Source organism: Bufo gargarizans, chromosome 1 (assembly GCF_014858855.1).
Source record: "Bufo gargarizans isolate SCDJY-AF-19 chromosome 1, ASM1485885v1, whole genome shotgun sequence".
Classification (NCBI taxonomy): domain Eukaryota; kingdom Metazoa; phylum Chordata; class Amphibia; order Anura; family Bufonidae; genus Bufo; species Bufo gargarizans.
In genome coordinates, this window is record NC_058080.1 from 332,932,892 (window position 1) to 332,954,273 (window position 21,382).

Genomic DNA, 21,382 nt, shown 5'->3' on the forward strand with positions numbered 1-21,382 from the left:
CACTTCGGGAGAGCCCTCCGCAGATGATGATGAAGAAATCTATAATAAGAGCACATACTGATTAATGCAACGAATCAAACAGTAAAAACTCCAAGTGTTGATTTTATACTTAACGGCCACTGAATACGGCGGCGCCTTCTGGGTGGGTTACTCCAGTCTATTGTCTTCTTTGTTGACATCTGTACGCAACAGAATACCAGACAAAATGCAGATAACGTTAAAGTAACTTGTAGAGCACTATTTCCTCATATATCAACAATTTATTTTTATTTTTTTAATACTTACTTTTTAAAATATAGATCTGGGCTTCCCCACCGCAGATGTCTCTTTCAATTATATATATTTTTTTGGAACGACCCTAATAATAAAATGATTAAAAAAAAAAATCCGACAGGAGCCATAATCCCCCCAAGTGCCATAAACACCCCCAGAGACAGCAGCCCCGCAAAGTGCCAGCAGCCCCCCGCAATGACATCAGGCCCCCAGTTCCAAACAACTTTCCCACAGTGCCCTCAGCACCACCAATGCCAGCAGCCCCCACAGTTCCAGCCACAAACACCCCTGCAATGCCAGCAGCAAACAAAGTTCTAGCCACAAACACCCCTGCAGTGCCAGAAGCACCGCACAGTTCCAGCCACAAACACCCCTGCAGTTCCAGACACAAACACCCCTGCAATGCCAGCAAACCGCACAGTTCCAGGCACAAACACCCCCGCAGTGCCAGCAGCAAACAAAGTTCTAGCCGCAAACACCCCCGCAGTGCCAGAAGCACCGCACAGTTCCAGCCACAAACACCCCTGCAATGCCAGCAGCAAACAAAGTTCTAGCCACAAACACTCCTGCAGTTCCAGAAGCACCGCACAGTTCCAGCCACAAACACCCCTGCAGTTCCAGAAGCACCGCACAGTTCTAGACACAAACACCCCTGCAATGCCAGCAAACCGCACAGTTCCAGCCACAAACACCCCCGCAGTGCCAGCAGCAACCACAGTTCCAGCCACACACACACCCCCCCAGTGCTAGAAGCCCCCCATAAAGGCAGCCCACACCACCAGTGCCAGCGGCTCCCACTGTTCCAGACACACACACCCCTTCCCAAGAGCCAGCAGCCCCCCACCCTAGAAATAGATAGATAGATAGATGGATAGATAGATAGATAGTAAAAAAAGAAAGATAGACAAACAGACAAAACTTCATACACTAACCAGTCTAACCATGTCGATGATCCAAAATGGCCGACGATGAGGGAAGTTACTGGGCATGCGCAGAAACATGAACGTTTTCGAACGGATCCGTGTCAAAGCGGAGCCAGGACAGACGGATCCGTCTCCATTGACTTCCATTGTAACTATGAACGGATCCGCACGCCTCCGCACGGCCAGGCGGACACCAAAACGCTGCAAGCTGCGTTCGGGTGTCCGACTGCTGAGCGGAACGGAGGCCAAACGCTGCCAGACTGATGCATTCTGAGCGGATCCTTATCCATTCAGAATGCATTGGGGCAGTACGGATCAGTTCGGGGCTGCTTGTGAGAGCCTTTAAACGGAACTCACAAGCGGAGCCCCGAACGCAAGTGTGAAAGTAGCCTTAGCGGAAAATGATGATTTTTATTTTTTATTTTTTTTTCTTACGAAGTCTCATATTCCACTAACTTGTGACAAAAAAAAAAAAATTCTAGGAACTCGCCATGCCCCTCACGGAATACCTTGGGGTATCTTCTTTGCAAAATGGGGTCACTTGTGGGGTAGTTATACTGCCCTGGCAATTTAGGGGCCCTAATGTGTGGTACGTAGTTTGAAATCAAAATCTGTAAAAAATGGCCGGTGAAATCCTAAAGGTGCTCTTTGGAATGTGTGCCCCTTTGCCCACCTAGGCTGCAAAAAAGTGTCACACATCCGGTATCGCAGTACTCAGGGAATGTGTTTTGGGGTGTCATTTTACATATACCCATGCTGGGTGAGAGAAATATATTGGCAAAAGACAACATTTCCCATTTTTTTTTATACAAAGTTGGCATTTGACCAAGATATTTATCTCACCCAGCATGGGTATATGTAAAATGACACCCCAAAACTTCTCCCGAGTACGGCGATACCAGATGTGTGACACTTTTTTGCAGCCTAGGTGGGCAAAGGGGCACACATTCCAAAGAGCACCTTTCGGATTTCACTGGTCATTTTTTACAGATTTTGATTTCAAACTACATAGCACACATTAGGGCCCCTAGAATGCCAGGGCAGTATAACTACCCCACAAGTGACCCCATTTTGGAAAGAAGACACCTCAGGGTATTCCATGAGGGGCATGGCGAGTTCCTAGAATTTTTATTTTTTTGTCACAAGTTAATGGAATATGAGACTTTGTAAGAAAAAATAAAATAAAAAATCATCATATTCCGCTAACTTGTGACAAAAAATAAAAAGTTCTATGAACTCACTATGCCCATCAGTGAATACCTTAGGGTGTCTACTTTCCAAAATGGGGTCATTTGTGGGGTGTTTGTACTGTCTGGGCATTGTAGAACCTCAGGAAACATGACGGGTGCTCAGAAAGTCAGAGCTGTTTCAAAAAGCAGAAATTCACATTTTTGCACCATAGTTTGTAAACGCTATAACTTTTACCCAAACCATTTTTTTTTTTACCCAAACATTTTTTTTTATCAAAGACATGTAGAACAATAAATTTAACGAAAAATTTATATATGGATGTCTTTTTTGCAAAATTTTACAACTTAAAGTGAAAAATGTCATTTTTTTGCAAAAAAATCGTTAAATTTTGATTAATAATAAAAAAAGTTAAAATGTTAGCAGCAATGAAATATCACCAAATGAAAGCTCTATTAGTGAGAAGAAAAGGAGGTAAAATTAATTTGGGTGGTAAGTTGCATGACCGAGCAATAAACGGTGAAAGTAGTGTAGTGCAGAAGTGTAAAAAGTGGCCTGGTCATTAAGGGGGTTTTAGCTAGCGGGGTTGAAGTGGTTTACGCTCCATTCACACGTCCGCAATGTGTTTTGCGGATACACGGATCCGCAAAACACGGAAAGCGGCAATGTGTGTTCCGCATTTTGCGGACCGCACATTGCCGACATAATAGAATATGCCTGTTCTTGTCCGCAATTGCGGACAAGAATAGGACATGTTTTATTTTTTTGCGGAAACGGAAGCACGGATGCGGAAGTGCGGATCCGCAAATGTGGATGCGGACAGCACATTCCGTCCCCATAGAGAATGAATGGGTCCGCACCCTTTCCGCAAAATTGCGGAAAGGATGCGGACCCATTTTGCGGACGTGTGAATGGAGCCTAAAGGTGTATTCCCGTGTGATTTATTACCGGGGGGGGGGGAAGGTAAAATCATCGACAGGTCCGCGGCCTACATTGTAAATACGGATTATTCGTATCAGCAGGGGAAGCATTGGATTTTAAATTATATTATACCCGAATTATATATCTATTATTTGTGATAGTTATGGTTTATCCCCCGCAAATGAAATATTTCCGGGCAACTTTATGCAGTTTTTACAGACGTGGACAAAATTGTTGGTACCCTTTGGTCAATGAAAGAAAAAGTCACAATGGTCACAGAAATAACTTTAATCTGACAAAAGTAATAATAAATTAAAATTCTATAAATGTTAACCAATGAAAGTCAGACATTGTTTTTCAACCATGCTTCAACAGAATTATGTAAAAAAATAAACTCATGAAACAGGCATGGACAAAAATGATGGTACCCCTAACTTAATATTTTGTTGCGCAACCTTTTGAGGCAATCACTGCAATCAAACGCTTCCTGTAACTGTCAATGAGACATCTGCACCTCTCAGCAGGTATTTTGGCCCACTCCTCATGAGCAAACTGCTCCAGTTGTGTCCGGTTTGAAGGGTGCCTTTTCCAGACTGCATGTTTCAGCTCCTTCCAAAGATGCTCAATAGGATTGAGGTCAGGGCTCATAGAAGGCCACTTTAGAATAGTCCAATTTTTTCCTCTTAGCCATTCTTGGGTGTTTTTAGCGGTGTGTTTTGGGTCATTGTCCTGTTGCAAGACCCATGACCTGCGACTGAGACCAAGCTTTCTGACACTGGCTAGTACATTTCTCTCTAGAATTCCTTGATAGTCTTGAGATTTCATTGTACCCTGCACAGATTCAAGACACCCTGTGCCAGACGCAGCAAAGCAGCCCCAGAACATAACAGAGCCTCCTCCATGTTTCACAGTAGGGACAGTGTTCTTTTCTTGATATGCTTCATTTTTTCGTCTGTGAACATACAGCTGATGTGCCTTGGCAAAAACTTCGATTTTTGTCTCATCTGTCCACAGGACATTCTCCCAGAAGCTTTGTGGCTTGTCAACATGTAGTTTGGCATATTCCAGTCTTGCTTTTTTATGATTCGTTTTCAACAATGGTGTCCTCCTTGGTCGTCTCCCATGTAGTCCACTTTGGCTCAAACAACGACGGATGGTGCGATCTGACACTGATGTTCCTTGAGCATGAAGTTCACCTTGAATCTCTTTAGAAGTCTTTCTAGGCTCTTTTGTTACCATTCGGATTATCCGTCTCTTAGATTTGTCATCAATTTTCCTCCTGCGGCCACGTCCAGGGAGGTTGGCTACAGTCCCATGGATCTTAAACTTATGAATAATATGTGCAACTGTACTCACAGGAACATCTAGTTGCTTGGAGATGGTCTTATAGCCTTTACCTTTAACATGCTTGTCTATAATTTTCTTTCTGATCTCTTGAGACAGCTCTTTCCTTTGCTTCCTCTGGTCCATGTCGAGTGTGGTACACACCATATCACCAAACAACACAGTGATTACCTGGAGCCATATATATAGGCCCAATGGCTGATTACAAGGTTGTAGACACCTGTGATGCTAATTAGTGGACACACCTTGAATTAACATGTCCCTTTGGTCACATTATGTTCTGTGTTTTCTAGGGGTACCATCATTTTTGTCCATGCCTGTTTCATGAGTTTATTTTTTTACATAATTCTGTTGAAGCATGGTTGAAAAACAATGTCTGACTTTCATTGGTTAACATTTATAGAATTTTAATTTATTATTACTTTTGTCAGATTAAAGTTATTTCTGTGACCATTGTGACTTTTTCTTTCATTGACCAAAGGGTACCAACAATTTTGTCCACGTCTGTATATAAAAATTCTAAGACTATAAGATATCAAAACAGACAAATACAAGACGCCGTTAGTTCCGTCTGCGGCCATTACTGTATCTATATCTTACAATGTCTCTCTAAAGGAATATCTTTTGAAAATGTTTTAAAAATGTTCACTAACGATTTTAGAAAAAATGACCCTATTGTGCGATCATTTGTAACAAAACGCATTAAACGCTTATGTATACGATGCTGTAATTACAAGCAAACGTGCCTGTCCCTACGGGAATGTTGCAAATAACAAAATGAATAAAGCTTTTTAACCGAATTATATTTGTCATCGTTTGATTTTAATACTATTATATTAAAATATCAGGCACTATACATTTTAATATCAAACACTATAAATTTTAATAGCTAGCCCTATAAATTTTAAAAGCAAACAATATAAATTTTAATAGCAAACAATATAAATTTTAATAGCAAACACTATAAATTTTAATAGCTAGCACTATAAATTTTAATAGCTAGCACTATAAATTTTAAAAGCAAATATAAATTTTAATAGCAAACAATATAAATTTTAAAAGCAAACTATACATTTGAATAGCTAGCACTATAAAATTTGAATAGCTAGCACTATAAATTTAATATCATGCGATAAAAAACTAGTATCAAGCTATTAATATCATGCGATATAAAACTAGTATCGCTTGATATAAAATATATATCAAGCGATATACAATTTATATCATGCGATTTAAAAGGGGGCGTGGTACCTGTCACTTTGACGAAACATATACCTTCCTACTACTCACACATGCAACAGGTCAGCTAGTTTTATAGGTACAAATCTGTTGACAGATGCCTAGTAAGTCTAGCAGATCAAATTTTTCTCTGCTCCTAGCTCACTGATAAAAACAAACAGTAGACTGTTACCTTATGTGATCAAGCATAGCTGGAGGTTCCTTTCTGATCTTTTTTACAATGATTTCATCTTAAATTTGTTATTGATGAACCTCCTCTTACATTGCTTTGCAATATTTCAATCATACCATCCACACAAAGGCTGCAGTATTACTACTTACATAGATCATAATTTATTTAAGTGGCACAGAAAGACAAGGTGCAGTTTTTGGCATTTAACATGTCTCTGGTTGAGATGAGGTACGGCTCAAAGATGATGTTAACTAGCCATGCCAAATGCTGAAGACTTGCTATAATGTGGGAAAGATGACAATCGCCACAGTCTGCAGTAGCCCAAAAATGCAGTCCATATTTTCCCAACCAAAAAAGTTTTCCTATTTTAGACACACAATTTAGTCTACTGATATGAACCCTTTAGGCATAAACTGTGACAGAGCCACAGTCTCATATCTTGTGAGTAGGTGCAGTTTATGTGTAGAAAATAATCTCCGGGATTTGTCCATCTTCAACTGAAGTCCCATTGTTATTACCAGCTGCATAACAAAACGTGAAGCACGTTTTTGCACCAGTAGTTGGAGATTCATGGATAACTTTGCGTAATCCTTTTGTACCATAGTGCGAGTCCGGACCCTATAAAAAAAAAAAAAAAAAAAAAAAAATGTGGAAATTATTAATACAAATTTACAGTTTTTTTGATTCATGAGTAGAAAAGTCACCTCCAGCCCCACACTATATTTTATATGTCAGTACCTTTCTTAAAGGCATTACCTTCTTTGTATCATCCATACTTGATAAAGGTATTATTTGGAATATGATTGTTGCATATTCCCACTAATTTGGAATATCAGACAGATTTAAAGGGAACCTGTCACCGGGATTTTGTGTATAGAGCTGAGGACATGGATTGCTAGATGGCCGCTAGCACATCCGCAATACCAAGTCCCCATAACTCTGTGTGCTTAAATTGTGTAAAAAAAGAAACGATTTGATACATATGCAATTTAACCTGAGATGAGTCCTGTCCCTGACTCATCTCAGGGACAGGACTCATCTCAGGTTAATTTGCATATGTATCAAATAGTTTTTTTTTTACACAATAAAAGCACATAGCGCTATGGGCACTGGGTATTGTGGATGTGCTAGCGCCATCTAACAACCCATGTCCTCAGAACTATACCCCAGGTTTCCTTTAAGCCCTTGAGGACACAGCCTTATTTCACCTTAAGGACCAGGCAATTTTTTTTTAAAATCTGACCAGTGTCACTTTAAGTGGTGATAACTTTAAAACACTACTTATCCAGGCCATTCTGAGATAGTTTTTTTGTCACATATTGTACTTCAAGACACTGGTAAAATGAAGTCAAAAAAATTAATTTGTATTTATAAAAAAATACCAAATTTACAAGAAAATTGAAAAAAATTGCAAATCTCCAAGTTTCAATTTCTCTACTTTTGTAATACATAGTAATACCTCCAAAAGTAGTTATTACTTTACATTCCCCATATGTCTACTTCATGTTTGGATCATTTTGGGAATTATATTTTATTTTTTGGGGATGTTACAAGGCTTAGAAGTTTAGAAGCAAATCTTGAAATTTTTTTCGACATTTTCAAAAACCCAACTTTTAGGGACCAATTCAGTCACGTTGCGAAGCTTACATAATAAAAAAAACACCCAAAAATGACCCCATTCTAGAAACTACACCCCTCAAAATATTCAAAACTGATTTTACAAACGTCGGTAACCCTTACGGTGTTCCACAAGAATTAATGGAAAATGGAGATATAATTAAAAAAAAATCACTTTTTGACAGATTTTCCATTTTAATATTTTTTTTCGAGTTACAAAGCAAGGGTTAACAGCCAAACAAAACTCAATAGTTATGGATCCGATTCTGTAGTTTACAGAAACACCCCATATGTAACCGTAAACTGCTGTACGGGCACACACCAGGGAGCAGAAGGAAAGGAATGCCATACGGTTTTTGAAAGGCAGATTTTGCTGGACTGTTTTTTTTTTACACCATGTCCCATTTGACGCCCCCCTGGTGCACCGCTAGAGTAGAAACTCCATAAAAGTGACCCCATCTAAGAAACTACACCCCTCAAGGTATTCAAAACTGATTTTACAAACTTTGTTAACCCTTTAGGTAATCCACAAGAGTTATTGGCAAATGGGGATGAAATTTCCGAAATTAAATTTTTGGGCAAATTTTCCATTTTAATCAATTTTTGGCAGAAACAAAGCAAGGGTTAACAGCCCAAAAAAACTTTATTGCCCGGATTCTGTAGTTTACAGAAACACCTCATATGTGGTCGTAAACTGCTGTACGGGCACACGGTAGGGCGCAGAAGGAAAGGAATGCCATGCGGTTTTTGGAAGGCAGATTTTGCTGGACTGTTTTTTAGACACCATGTCCCATTTGAAGCCCCCTGATGCACCCCTAGAGTAGAAACTCAAAAAAAGTGAACCCATTTTAGAAACTACAGGATAGGGTGGAAGTTTTGTTGGTACTAGTTTAGGGTACATATGATTTTTGGTTGCTCTAGATTACACTTTTTGTGAGGCAAGGTAACAAGAAATAGCTGTTTTGGCACGGTTTTTATTTTTTGTTATTTACAACATTCATCTGACAGGGTAGATCAGTGGTCTGCAAAGTGCAGCTCAGGAGCCACAAGTGGCTCTTTAGACCCTTCTATGCGGCTCTTTGGTGCGGGCTCCCACGGCGACCCATCATGCACACTACAGAGGAATCTTGCCTGTGGGACGCATTTGCGTTCCACAAAGCAGGAGAGGGCGTGTTCGCTAACTAGTATTAGCGCACGCGCATCATGACAGTGGCAGTACGCATCTCCTTCCAGAGTAGACGTCGGAACGAGGAGGAAGTGACTAGGGGTATTGAAAACTTCCTGGGCAGTGAAATCTGCCAGAGACAGCACACCACTGCAGGTGGGTACTTTCTTTGAACGTGACTACAAGTCAGTGTACCTCCTACCTCCTTCTACAGGTGACTCAATTATTTGGCATCAGCATTTACTTGGCATGCGTTTAAACAGCAAAAGTAATGTCTGAAGACAAGTTTAATAAAAGTAAAAAATGATAAAGAAAAAATTAAATAATAATCAAGATCCAAATAAAAGAAAGTGCATATAAAAGTATGTAAAAACACACTCTGGGCTCATGCCCACGAATGTAAGAACGCCATGCCTGTGCTGCGGACCGCAAATAGCGGTCCGCAATGCATGGACACAGACCATGGGGCAGCTGCATGAGGATCGCAGACCCATTCACTTGAATGGGGTTCACGATCCGCATCCGACTGCCCGCACCGCAAAAAAGTAGTGCATGCTGAAGTGAATGGGTCCATGATGCGGTCTGCATATGGCCGTGTGCAGCCCGCATCATGGACCCATTCACTTCAATGGGTCCAGGATCCGGGATATGAGTGCTACAGAGTGCTTCCGTGGTGCTTCTGGCTGTGCCTCCGCGCCGCAAAAAAGTAGCACATGCCGAAGTGAATGGGTCCATGATGCGGACCCAAGTGAATGGGTCCGCGATCCTCATGCAGCTGCCCCATGGTCTGTGTCCATTCACTTCAGCATGCGCCACTTTTTTGCGGTGTGGACAGCCAGAAGCACTCTTTAGCACTCATATCCCGGATCCTGGACCCATTGAAGCATCATGGACCCATTCACTTCAGCATGCACTTCCTTCCTATATATTTTAGGTTTTAAAAATGTGGCTCTCAAAAGAAATTTCAATCGTGGTTTTGGCGATATTTGGCTCAGTTGACAAAAAAGGTTTGCCCACCACTGGTTTAGATCATGTGGTATTTTTATGGACCAAGTTGTCACGGACGCGGCGATACCTAATATGTATACTTGTTTTATTTATGTAAGTTTTTCACAATGATTTCTTTTTTTAAACCAAAAAAATCATGTTTTAGTTTTTCCATAGTCTGAGAGCCATAATTTTTTTCAGTTTTTGGACGATTACCTCGGGTAGGGTATGATTTTTCCGGGATGAGATGACGGTTTGATTGGCACTATTTTGCGGTGCGTGTGACTTTTTGATCGCTTGCTATGACACTTTTTGTGATGTAAGGTGACAAAAAATGGCTTTTTTTTTTTTACGGTGTTCACCTAAAGGGTTAGGTCATGTGATATTTCTATAGAGCAAGTTATAACGGACGCTGCGATACCTAATATGTTAACTTTCTTTTTATTTATGTAAGTTTTACACAATGATTTCATTTTTGAAGCAAAAAAAAAATCATGTTTTAGTGTTTCCACAGTCTGAGAGCCATAATTTTTTCAGTTTTTGGGCGATTATCTTGGGTAGGGTATGATTTTTGCGAGATGAGATGACGGTTTGATTGGCACTATTTTGGGTTGCATATGACTTTTTGATCGCTTGCTATTACACGTTTTGTGATGTAAGGTGACAAAAAATTGTTTATTTAGCACAGTTTTTATTTTAAATTCTTTTACGGTGTTTATCTGAGGGGTTAGGTCATGTGATCTTTTTATAGAGCCGGTTTATACAGATGCGGCGATACCTAGAATGTATACTTTTATTTTGTTTATGTAAGTTTTACACAATATCATTTTTGAAACAAAAAAAATCATGTTTTAGTGTCTCCATATTCTGAGAGCCATAGTTTTTTTTTCAGTTTTTGGGCGATTATAATTTTTTGCGGGATGAGATGGCAGTTTGATTGGCACTATTTTGGGGTGCGTGTGACTTTTTGATCGCTTTCTATTACACTTTTTGTGATGTAAGGTGACAAAAAATGGCTTTCATCTGAGGGGTTAGGTCATGTGATATGTTTATAGAGCCGGTCGATACGGACGCGGCGATACCCAATATGTATACTTCTTTTTTCCCCCCCTATTTTTTACCAATTTTTTTTTTACTTTATTTGGGGAAAATTATGTTTTTTGTTTATTTTTTACTTGAAACTTAATTTTGGGGGGGAAAACTTAATTAACTTTTTTTGTCACTCCATTTTTAGTCCCAGTTTGGGACTTCAACTTTTGGGTGTCTAATCCTTTACAATGCATTCCAATACTTCTGTATTGGAATGCATTAGCTGTATGAGTAATTGGGTGATTGTACCAAACACGTTTCGGGACTACCACTGAGGAAGGGATCGTAGTCCCGAAACGCGTTTGGTACAATCCCTAATGAAAGTTTAAGAAAACTCACTCTTCAAGTATTGTTTTTTTTTCATTGAGGACTCTAAGCGATTGAAAAATTATCGGAAAAAAGCGCTTCCTTACTTCTTCAATACAGATCTACCTACGTGCAAGAGAGCTTCGGTCTTAAGTGAATCGGCACCGGAACACAAGACAAAGGTCAGAGTGCGGTGCTAGCTAAGCGTGGGAAAAAGAAGTGGCGAGGACGCCAAATCGTGAGTTGAATGAGCGCATTGAAGTGTAATATATTTTTCACGAAAACGACATATATCACATGCCTTTTTACTCAAGAGTGTTCTCGATACTACATGAGAATGAAACTAGCAAATAGAATTTATTAAATAGAGCACTTGGAAATCAGGACGTCACGTGTGTACTTAGCAGTGTACCACTACTCTAACTCGTACGAACAATTTCTAACCATACGAATCTATGACCATATATTTAATACTCTTGAATGTTGAAGATATTTTAGTGGAAACTTTTTTTAAAGGATTTTTATATTATTTTTATGTATCTAGCTACAAATACTCAGCTTTACACCTTACGATTGGGAGGATACTGCGTCCCTGACTATCATTTGATTGTTATTTGCCGTAAATTTTACAGATTTTTCGAACTGTTCTATATAGCAGCTGATTTTATGTGACTCTATATCGATTTTTCTGAGATTGTTGTATGCTGCTAACAACTTTGCACTTTAGAGACCCTCCTCTTTATTACTACACAGGATTGCTGCTATCTATTGTACTTATTTTAACTTAGGTATCACCTTATTTTTTACAGTTTAAATAAATGGCTCTTAATTTTACTCCTTTGCCAGTGAGTGCCCAGTTTTTACTTTACATGAGACGGTATATAGTAATCCTGGAAAGTCATATGCAAAAAACATAAGGAAAAGGAAAAATAATGATCACAAGAAGCTTGTCACAGCATAATCACAATTTAACCCCTTGGGTACCAATGTCTGCAAGCGATGAATCCAAAAAGCCTCTCTTTTGAGTACCATCTCTGCTCTATTTCCCACAGGTCTGGTTAACAAAACCTCTTCAATTATATGGAAACGTAGATGCGAGACATTATGTCCCAATTGGTCAAAGTGAAATGGAATAAGTAACAGTAAATTTTTGTTGCGTATAGTGGACTTGTGCTTGCCCTACGTAGCAAAGACCGCACGGGCATTTCAGTAAATACACAAGAAATGTACTGTTTGTACTGGGATCTGTTCCCTGGTATGTGTTGTTACCGCCCACTGTTTCCATGTATCTTTTTCACCTGTCTTTGTTACTGCCCACTGCTTCCCTGGTAACATGACGCCTAGATCATGTGACTTGGGGGCAGGCTATTTAAAACATTGTTCACTTTGTGTTTTTTGCAATCAGCTGTACACTCACTGTTTGACAAAGGCGCATATATGCGCCGAAACGCGCGTCACTACTGCATGTATGAGTGACCAATAAAGAAAACATCCTTCAGCAAATTGGTGTGCCGGTTTCTTCCTCAAGAAATTAAGTCTGTCCATCTGACCTGACAAACTAGGCAGTGGAGGCGGCTGGTATGCTTCATAATATTGAGATCACAACCAAAATTTGTTCCCACGTCTCTTCTACACGTTCCCAATGTTGATGCATACTGATCGACTCACTTGGGTACGAATACAGCTTTTTCTTCAACTCTACCCACAAGTGTTCGATTAGGTTGAGGTCTGGGGGCTAATCCAGCACCTCTACTTCATTGTCATTTCTCCGCCAATCTAGACATATGTTTCGGGTCATTGTCCTGCTGGAACACAATGTTGTCTTTTTCATACCCATAATACTCACATGTACGAATTAACTCGTCTTGTAGGATACTCACCTACAGTTCAGCATTGAAACCACCATCAATCCTGGTCAAGTATCCAATGGCTTTGGCTGGAAAACAACCCCAAATTATAAAGTTTCCTCCACCAAACTTGACAGTTCCTTCAATTTCTCGATCTGTTAATCCTTTTCTCTCGTATTACTCACTCGTAATAGTGAGCTCACAAATGTTCACGCAAGTTCACAAAAGTCTGGAATGGTGGCTCGAAAAAAGGTTAAGGAGCCTTGACTTCAATATCATCATAAGACGCGTTGGCTCGAGTTTGCAAAAAGTACGGACAGTGGACAGAATATTTAAAACAAGTGATTTGGAGTGATGAGACGAAAGTCAATAGACTGGGCTTTGATGGGTGCAAATAGGTCTAGAGTAGTGATGAGCGAGCACCAAAGTATTCTGGTGTTCGGCCCGAACACATCGCGATATTCGTGCCCTCGGCCGAGCACCCGCGTATAATGGAGGTCAATGGGGGACAACCAGGAAAATGTCAGAAAGTGACAGAAACCCCACTGAAATGGATCGGAAACAGCATGGGGACGATGTCTGGATGCATCTTGGACTCCCAGGTTGCTGCGTTGAACCATTTTGTCCGCGTTGTACCTAGAGTTGTTGTGGTACCAAAATTTTGATTCGGTTTCGATATCATAAAAAAATCATTGCAATACTCAATACCATTCGATACTACGCAAAAAAAAAAAAGCCACGTGCATTCCGCATTTTTAAAAATGGCGAATCGCGCAGATTTAAAAAATATTTTAATAGTTTGGACTTTTCGGACGTTGCGATGTATATTTTTTTTATTGTTTATATATTTTATATGTAAAATTGGGAGGGTAATTTATACCTAATATTTTGGTGTGTTTTTTTTAACCTTTTTTTTTTTTTTTTTTTTTTTTTACAGTTTATTTAATAACTATCCTGGGATTTTCTAATCCCTTGTCCTATTCACCCTAATAGAGCTCTATCAGGGTGAATAGGACTTCACACTCTCCCTGCTGCTCTGTGCATAGTGCACACAGCAGCAGAGAGATTAACATGGCAGCCAGGGCTTCAGTAGTGTCCTGGCTGCCATGGTAACTGATCGGAGCCCCAGGATTACACAGCTGGGGCTCCGATTAGAAGCTGCCACTGCCACCAATGAGGAGGAGGGGAGGGGACAATGTGGCCACTGCAACCAATTATTATAATACTAGGGGAGTTGAGGGGGCACTGCGCCACCAATGATAATTAACCCTTAATACAGGAGGCTGGTACTGGCAGCAGATCAGCGGCAGTTAAGCCCTCAGGTGCCGAACCTGAGGGGTTAACTGCCGCTGATCACAGCTCCCTGTCAGAGGCAGGATGTTGACTATGCGATTCTGCTGCCGGCACCTGCCTCCTATATTAAAAGTTAAAGAGGACCTTATATGGGTTCGGACTGTGTTAAGCAGCAGGCTACACAGAGCGGCACCCAGGGATCTCCCAGCACTTACTATTATTCCTGGGCGCCGCTCCGTTCGGACGCTGTGCGCCTGTGCCCCCTTACTGTCTCCTGCAGTCCTGCACCATATGCTAATTACTATCGGAGCAATGGGGAGGAGACAGCAGCTTCTCTAGTGGGCGTTCTTTCTCCCTGCGATTAGACAGCGCTACAGCCAGGGGAGAAGGAACGCCGACTAGAGAAGCTGCTGTCTCCTCCCCATTGCTCCGATAGTAATTAGCATATGGAGCAGGACTGCAGGAGACGGTAATGGGGCACAGGCGCACAGCAGGCGAACGGAGCGCGCCCAGGAATAATAGTAAGTGCTGGGAGATCCCTGGGCACCGCTCTGTGTAGCCTGCTACTTAAAGTCCGGACCCATGAAAAGTACTATCATTGGTGGTGCAGTGCGCCCTCACCTCCTCTGCCCCCCTCTCCCCATTGGTGGCAGCGGCAGGAGCAGCACAGGGGGAGGGAGAGACTGCTTCCTTCTCCCCTGTGCTGCTGAGGGAACATGAGCGCGCTGACAGCAGCACGCTCATGTTCAGAGATACTAGACTGCGCAGAAGCGCAGGCCAGTATTGAAAAAATGGAAATCCCGGTATCGTATCGATACCGGGACAAAAGTATTGATTGAAAGGGCTGCCAAAAGTTACAAGGAATCAGCGCTCCAATACACCCTGTGTTACACATAAAGGAGGGCATTATACACACCCTTGAAAAATTATCATTAATGGCCTGCTGGTGACCCTCAAAAACGTTAGGTGCAAAGGACCTGCTGATCTGACCATCTAAAATATCAGGGGTGAGGGCCTGCTGCTGAGCCGACCCTCTAAAACATTATATGCGAGTGCCTGCAGATGAGAAGATGCTCTCAAACATTACATGCAAGTGCCTTCAGGTGAGCAGACGCTCTAAAAAAAAAAATAATATTATTTGAGGGCCTGCAGTTGAGCAGATCTAGTAAAAAAAAATATAGAGTGGAAGAAATATATACAATCTGGATGAGGAGGAGGAAAAGCAGAAAACAAGATTCAACCATACACTCTTTTTGTGGTGGAAAACGTGCATGGGAATCCACTACAGTAGATTGAGTACATTATAAATGATAGCTTGAAATTGCCTTTATGTTCATCCTCAGCTCAACTCTCCTCTGGTGGAGTTGAGAAACCTGGGGCAATCCAGGCCTTGTTTATTTTAATCTGAGTCAACCTGTCAGCATTGCCAGTGGACAAGCGGATACGCTTATCTGTTATGATGCCACCAGAAGTACTAAATACACGCTCAGACAAAACGCTGGCGGCAGAGCAGGCCAGCACCTCCAAGACGTAGGGGAAAAGTTTGTGCCACGTGTCCAGCTTGGACACCCAGTAGTTGTAAGGCACTGAGGGATCATTTAGGACGCTGACACCGTCTGTTATGCATTCCTTCACCACCTTCCAAAACTTTTCCCTCCTTGTACCAATAGGCCGCGCTTCAGGGTGAGGTTGCTGGCGGGGTGTCATGAAAGTGTCCCATGCCTTGGAGATTGTTGCCCTGGCTTTGTTGGAACTGCTGTGTTCCCATTGTCTCCCTACCTGGTTGTCTAAGGAAGTACGGACTCTGCCGCCAGCGTTGTCAGATGGAAAATTCCAGAGTAATCTGGTACTGCACCATTTTACCCGTCCTCTCCACCACGGGAATAAGAGATGAGTTCTCTTTTTAGCAGGCATCGAGAAGGGTGAACACCCAGTAATCAGTGTCATCTAAAATGGGGGTCGCGGGAAAGGGAGCCTAACATGAATTCAGCCATGTGTGCCAGAGTACCAACAGGCAAAACGTTGATGTCAACATCAGGATGACTCCATCTCCTCTTCTGCCCATCCACCCTGTGTGATGTCCTCCCCCATTTCCTAGTCTGCCACATTCAGAGCGTCGTCCTTAATTGTGAGCAGCGATCGTTTGAGTAGACACAGCAGTGGGATGGTTATGCTGATAATAGCGTTATTGCCACTAACCATCTGTATGGATTCATCAAAGTTTTTTAAAACCTCACACAGGTCTGACATCAATGCCCACTCCTCGCTTGTGAATAGTGGCAGTTGACTCGAAAGGCGATGACCATGTTGCAGCTGGTATTCTACAACTGCTCTCTGCTGCTCACAAAGCCTGGCAAACATGTAGAACGTAGAGTTCCAGCATGTGCTCACATCGCACAACAGTCGGTGAGCTGGAAGGCGCAAGCGCAGCTGCAGCGTTGACAGACCGGCTGAAGCTGTGGATGACTTGCGGAAATGGGCACACACGCGGCCCGCTTCACTAGTAGATCTGGCAAATTCTATGTTATGGACATTTGGACACTGCGCTGGGACAGGGAAGTGGATGTTGTTGCTGATGGTTCATGCAAAGGTGGTGCAGGGCGAGAGGCATCCGGGCCTGCGTCTTTGACAGGCGATTGGATAGCACGTAACACAGGGGAAGAGGAGGCAGTGGTGTGACCCGCAGATCCACATTGTGGACCCAGGCGTTTGGCCCACTTATCAGGGTGCTTGGATGCCATGTGGCGGATCATGCTGGTGGTGGTGAGGTTGCTAGTGTTCATGCCCCAACTCATTTTGGTATGGCACAGGTTGCAAACTACCACTTTTTGGCCTCTGCACTTTCCTCAAAAAAAGTGCCATACTGCGGAACACCTACCCCTTGGCAAGGTTGATTTACACATAGGGGTGCTCGGAGTAACGGTTGCGGGCAGACTTCTCCCTTTTGCAACCCCACTGCCTCTTCCAGCCTGTTGTGGTGCTGTGGATCCCTGACCCTCTGCACTGCTGTTCTCGCTCGGCTTTTCACCTTCCTATGTTGGTTCAGTGACCTCATCGTCCACCACCTCCTCTTCCACTTCCTCACTCTGCTCATCCTCATGTCTTGACCTAACCACAACCTCAGTGATTGACAACTGTGTCTCGTCATCATCCACCTCGTGAATGAATGATTGCCATTCACCACCGTCATCTTCTTGAGATGGTGAAGGCTCAAGAGGTTGGGAAACAGGGCACAATATCTCAGGGCCAAATGTAATAATGGTGATGGAAAGAGCTCCTCAGAATATCCGAGTGTGGGATAACTCATTTGGCAACCCTCTCCATGGTGGGAGGAAGGATGATCTGAGTGAGGATTCGGTTGGGCAGACTCTTGGCTACAGAGACTGGACTTGGTGAAAGAGAGGGTGGTGCTTGACCGACTGGAAGCCTTATCTTCAGCAATCCAATCGACCAACTGTTTGCACTGGTCTGACTTAGGCAGTGTTGTCGTGCGCCGCCCAGCTAAGTTGGACATGACATAGGCAGTGTTGTCGTGCGCCGCCCAGCTAAGTTGGACATGACATAATTTTTTTTTGTGGTGCACTGGCAGCAGGCACAGTTTCATTGCGCCCAGTGCCACAGCCTCTGAGTAAACCATCAGCATCACGCCCACTTCCCTGTCCCTAAGTGCTCGCCTTCTTCATATTTACGGATTTGTTACTGGTTGTGACGCAGTTTTTTTTTTACTGTCCACAAAAGACACAGTTTTCAGATGCAGTACAGTATATACACAGAACAGCACATATTTTTTACACTTTTAGCCACAGATTATTGGAATCTGCAGTACAGACACTGTTTTGTGATGTTGTTTATATTTATAACTAGATTATTCACAATATATGGCCCTAACAACCACTGATGGTGTTCAAATGCAGAGCACTGAAATTAACGGATTAAACTGCAGACAGCAAAAATGTGGTCAGATTCTGGGAAATGTGGACTTTTGGGTCTTTTAAACGTCTTTAAAATGAGTAATTTGCGATCAAATTCTCCCTACACTCTCTGTCCCTTCCAGCAGCTCGCCCTGACTCGCATTGAGCCAAACCCGCGTGACCGGGTTCTATATAGCACTCGATGATGCGTTCCGGCCACCCAATCACTGTAATGCCAGTAGAAAACATGGCTACTGGCATTACAGTGATTGTAATACTTACCTGCACATTTATTGGATGCTTAGCAGGCGCCAAGCGTTGGGGGAGGAGACCCAAGCATGGCGCTTGAGCACATGTGGTACTCGGCCGAGTACCGCCATGTGCCAAGCATAGAGATGCTCGAGCCGTACAGGTATTCGGCCGAGCATGCTCCCTCATCACTAGTCTAGAGGAAACAAGAGAAAAGGAGACTAACGGATCGAGAAATTGAAGGAACTGTCAAGTTTGGTGGAGTAAACGTTATAATATGGAGTTGGATGTTTGACCTGGATCAATAGTGGTCTCAATGCTGAGCTATAGGCGAGTATTCTATAAGACTAGTTACTTTGCACACGTGAGTATTATGGGTATGAAAAGGACAACATTGTGTTCCAACAGGACAATGACCCGAAGCATATGTCTAGATTGGCAAAGAAATGACAAGGAAGTAGAGGTGCTGGATTAGTCCCCAGACCTCAACCCAATTGAACACTTGTAGGTAGAGTTGAAGAAAAAGCTGTATTTGTACCCAAGTGGGTCAATCAGTATACACCAACATTGGGAATATGTAGAAAAGACCTGGGAGCAAATTTCGGTTGAGACATGCTTGAATCTGATCAAGAGCATGCCCAGAAGGATTCAGGCAGTGTTGAAAGCCAAAGGTAGATTAACAAAATAATAAAAATTCTCATTTTGAATTTTAGAAGCAAAACCGTGACAATGCAGTTACATGACAAGAATCTGCATAACTAATCATATGCTAAATAGTTGCAAATCCAATTTATGTATGTTCAAAACTGTAGTGGATGGTGAGATATGGAGCCTTGAAGTCAAAAGTTACAAAACATTGATACCCTTTTACTCGTCAGTGTGTGTCATAGTGATACAGAGCATAATGTACTAGCATACAAATATTATTTCAACTAGTAGAATCATATTAGTATTATCAGTGTATTAGTATACTGTATAAGACCTCATGCACACAACCGTATTTTTGGGCACTGGATGTGGACCTATTCATTTCAATGGAGCCACAAAAAATGCGGACAGCATATTGTGTGCTGTCCGCATCCATATGTACATTCCGCTGTCACTCAAAAACGATAGAACATGTCCTGTTCTTGTCTGTTTTGTGAAGAATAGGCATTTTTAACATAGAGCGGGACTTGCGGAAAGGGAAAAAATGGGACAAACATGGTTGGTATCCATGTTTTGCAGATAGCAAAACGGATACGGTTGTGTGCATTGGGCCTTAGTATGATAATACATTATAAGATACAAGTCATAAAATAGTAATGCCGTAATGAGATTTTTACAAAAAAGTTATAAACCATGTAAGCAAAAAAACATGAAAATAATTTTTGGGTGTAAAATACACAGTGGGCGCAATATTTACCAATACAGTAATACTTTCTGTGCAAAAATTAAACAAAAAACATTAGGAATACACATAACTGAAATAACCAAAACATTTCATTATCAGGTTATTTAGTGTGAAAAAGGAACCTTTTTTTTAAATATATATTTCTGCAGCCAATGACAAAAAATAACATTTCTCCTGCATAAAACAAGGCCTCAGACAGCCAACGTCAATGAAAAAAAAAAAATATGATGGCTGCTGAAATGCAGAAAGGCAAAAATTTAAAAAAAGTTTTCGTAGCAGAATTGCCAGCTGAAGTTCAGGTACCTATTGCATTTTGCAATCCACACAATCCGCATTTTGGATTCCACTGGGGCAGCACTAAACGATGTACAGGCCAGAGCACACTCCAGCGCCACTCGCTAAACGCTCTGCATAGCACATCACCAAGGCTTTAGCTGAGCAAGCACAGGCAGGAGAAGAGAAGTGCTATGCGACCTCCTGCCTCTTTTTGCTTGGCAAAAAGCCTTGCTTGCACCAACGTGGTAAGTTTCTAGCAGAGCGGAGACAGGAGCTCACATAGTACATCGCTGCTCCTGCTAAAGTCTGGCACAGCGCACATGTGATGCACTATGCAGAGCTTTTAGCGAGTGGAGCTACTACAAACAGGAGCAGAAATGTGTGCTCAGGCTGTATATGGTGATGGTGCATCTTCCTACTACCAAGTAAAGTTTTGGGCAAAGAAGTTGAACCTCCTAACAGTCACATTAAAATTGAATATAAAATTGAAAATTTTAGAACACAGAGTGGAGTCATCAAGGGGCGTTTTTGGGAAAAAGGTTATAGTAAGGAAGATCTAGATAGGTGTGAGAAAGAAATAGAGGAACAGGGGAGTCGAGGAGTAGATCTTAAAAAGAGACAGACACAGAATAGAGACCCTCGGTTCTCTTTTATCACTCAATTTAATGTACACGCCAGTTTGATTAAGAATGTGATCAAGAAAAATTGGGCTGTCCTGAAGAAAGATCCTGTGCTTGGACTGGAAATTCCGGAACAGCCACAGATTATTTTCAGGAAAGCCGCTAATTTACATATGAAGTAGTCCATAGTTTTGTCCATCAAGATTCTCAGAAAGCTGGAAATAAGTTTACCTGGTGTAGTTTTTGTCTACTTTATTAGGAATAGGATGAAAGACAATAGAAGGAGACACACATTAAGTGTGCCTTCTAATCAGGAAGATTTAGATTGTAAGGTTAAAGGGTCTATGTCCTGTGAGAGTGAGGGGGTTGTGTACATGTTGGAGTGCCCTTGTACCTCCAATATGTGGGCCGAACTCTGAGGAAACTTAAGGTGAGGATCCAAGAACACGTGAGGAATATTAAAAAGGGTCTGGAAACTCATAGTGTTTCTATGCATTTTAAGACAGTGCACAATATGGATCCTAGGGGTTTGCAATTTGTAGGTGTCAAACTTGTAAAGCCACACAGTC

The 21,382-nt window shown here is 41.9% G+C and overlaps 1 protein-coding gene across 2 annotated transcripts in view; it reads right to left on the reverse strand.

The window, feature by feature from the left end:
• Window positions 1–6,198: 6,198 nt before the first annotated feature.
• The window catches only part of BTBD2 (BTB domain containing 2), a 628,196-nt gene continuing 613,012 nt past the window's right edge, over window positions 6,199–21,382 (reverse strand). For both annotated transcript variants that reach the window (XM_044306182.1, XM_044306197.1), the window contains one exon: window positions 6,199–6,678. In XM_044306182.1, coding sequence (XP_044162117.1) covers window positions 6,517–6,678 — 162 coding nt within the window. In that variant the 3' untranslated portion in view covers window positions 6,199–6,516. The remainder of the gene's footprint in view (window positions 6,679–21,382) is intronic.